The sequence below is a fragment of the Trypanosoma grayi genome, assembly GCF_000691245.1.
Source record: "Trypanosoma grayi strain ANR4 Tgr_1307_V1, whole genome shotgun sequence".
Classification (NCBI taxonomy): Eukaryota; Euglenozoa; class Kinetoplastea; order Trypanosomatida; family Trypanosomatidae; genus Trypanosoma; species Trypanosoma grayi.
The window spans coordinates 1,640-3,900 of NW_008826926.1; the positions used below are offsets into that span (position 1 = coordinate 1,640).

A 2,261-nucleotide genomic window follows, 5' to 3' on the forward strand; every position below is an offset into this window, starting at 1 on the left:
GAGGCGCAGGAGAGAGTGAGAAGTCCCAAAGAAGTGTGCAGAAAAAGTACCGACAAAACACAGTGATCTAATTGGGGAAGAAAATATATATGCTGAGCGAAGAAACATGGAGAAGTGTCCACTGTACAAGTTCTTTTGTTACTGATTATCTGTGCTCTGCATTCTATATGCTATTTTTTGCTTCTGTTTTTTTTTTGCTGAACCAAGACAAGCAGCTGCTATTAGAAGTTTTATCTATTCAAGCAATCGAAGAACATGAGGCACATGACAGGGAAATCGCAGTTGACAAATCTACAGTGTTGCAAGATACCAAAGAACATTGGCAGTTGCAGTCTCGGCGGTATGGGCCTCTCTGAACCTGTTTCAGTCCTGCGTCGAGGCAAAAGGAAGGTGAGACTGCTGGCATCTATGGGACTGCAGATGAGAGACATCCAGGTGCTGTGTCTGGTACTGATGGTTGTGGCTGCACCGTTTCTTTGGTGTGCTGCTGCTGTGGCTGGTGGCATGGTCCCCCGAACGAGAATGGCCACGCCGGCAGCTGGAAATGAATCCTTGGTGATACTCACGAACTGCTTTCCCAGCGTTATACTCGGTGGTTTGCGCAACACGTACACCTGCGAAGTTAACAATGCCCAACCACTGATTGGCCTCAACCTCGTCGCCTCGTTCAGCCCAGTTCCCTTTTCTCAATGGCCGGTGACTCTTGAGGCGGAAAGCAATAAAATGACATTCACAGCTTCTCCTGAGATTGCGCTCGAAAACCGTGGGGAATTGGTCATTGAAGAGCGTCGTGACATTTTAAGTGGTGCCACTCCTGTGACGACCAGTGTGAGCATGGACTTCATGATATTTGGTGATGCCAAAGCAAATTTCAATGGACTCCATCCGTATTACGGTATGAGTGCATCGTTTGCACCCAATCTCCCGAGTGGCACCACGGCTTCCGACTACATGCTGGTCCGCTCTTTCAATGACTGCCGGTACACCACAACAACCTGCACCGACACTGTTGGGTGCTACAGAATTGTGCCACCCGGACATCTTCCCCCTCCAGACAACTACTGGCTCTGTGTGACGTCAAATGGCTGGAATGACAAATACCTTCCGTGGGGTGTGAATTCTCTTGAGGTGAAGCTGCTGTTTGCCACGCCGCCGTACTTGGCAGCTGGTAAAGACAAAAATGTCGTGCTGCGGGATGGGGAATCTGTGGTCAGTAGGCCAGGGCGTGTGTTCCTGGCGTGGTGCCCTGGCAACGACTGCCCCATTGTGACCACTGGCAGGTGGGCAGGTGTGCTGCACCGTGATGCGTGTGTGAACCCGCCCGTCTCGTCGCGGGTGTACCTCTCCGACGAACATGTGCTGTTTGCAGAATCTGGCGTGTACGCTGTGTGTGCCGAGGGCGGTGATGGAGGGTACACTGCTCCCACTGCGCTGCGGATAACGGTGCTTCAGACACCCTTTGCCTTCAAGATAACTGCTGACACGGACCGGAACACTGTTACGATTAATGTCAGCGGTGGTGACCTCGATTGGCGCAGAGAGCCGTACACGGTGTGCGCTGTGCCGGAGAGTGACACGTGTTATTCTTTGTCTGCCCCGATTCTTATGTGCGGGTCGAGTGAGTCCGCAGATTCACCGTCCATCTTTCTGAATATCACCGAAAGCGGAATGCTTGTTAAGGATGTGAGGTTCTGTTTCGTTACGTCCTTTTATTTCATCGGAGGAAGCATCTACGGACAGATGTTCGATTTGTCAGAAGAGACGGAGGAGACGGGAGGGAAGGAAAAGAAAAAATTGTCCGCTGGAGTCATTGCCGGGATTGTTATTGCCGGCATCGTTTTATTGACTGTTGGGGTTGCCGTGTTCTACTTCTGCTACTGGCGACGAAGGCCGAGTGCGGGTAGGGGCGGCGATTACCCTTCAGCCTCTGTGTTGGGGCATCCGACGAAGAGGAGAAGCTACCCCGTGGGAAATTCCCGTGTGACACCTCGTGAAGGTGATGACGGGAACTCAAGGAGTATCGGTGAGTATCCTTCGCTGTTTTTGCCGTCAGAGGTGGATAACCCCATGTCCGATAGGCAGACGGGGGAGAGTACATTTCCCAACGTGGGGTCTACTGGGCCTCAGTATCATGATGGCTATTCAGACGCCATGACGTCTACGAGTTTTGCGCCGCATGGGAGTGGGTACACGTCACAATCTTACGCGTGATCATATCCTTCTTCCGTCAGATGATATGCCGAAGGCCTTCTTTTCGGACG

The 2,261-nt window shown here is 51.9% G+C and overlaps 1 protein-coding gene across 1 annotated transcript; it reads left to right on the forward strand.

Annotated features, from left to right (window-relative positions):
• Positions 1 to 264: 264 nt before the first annotated feature.
• Positions 265 to 2,211, forward strand: DQ04_13071000 (hypothetical protein; the record flags this gene model as incomplete). The annotated part of the gene is made up of 1 exon (XM_009316885.1): positions 265 to 2,211. One exon carries the CDS (start codon positions 265 to 267, stop codon positions 2,209 to 2,211), a length of 1,947 nt encoding a protein of 648 aa, XP_009315160.1.
• Positions 2,212 to 2,261: the final 50 nt, after the last annotated feature.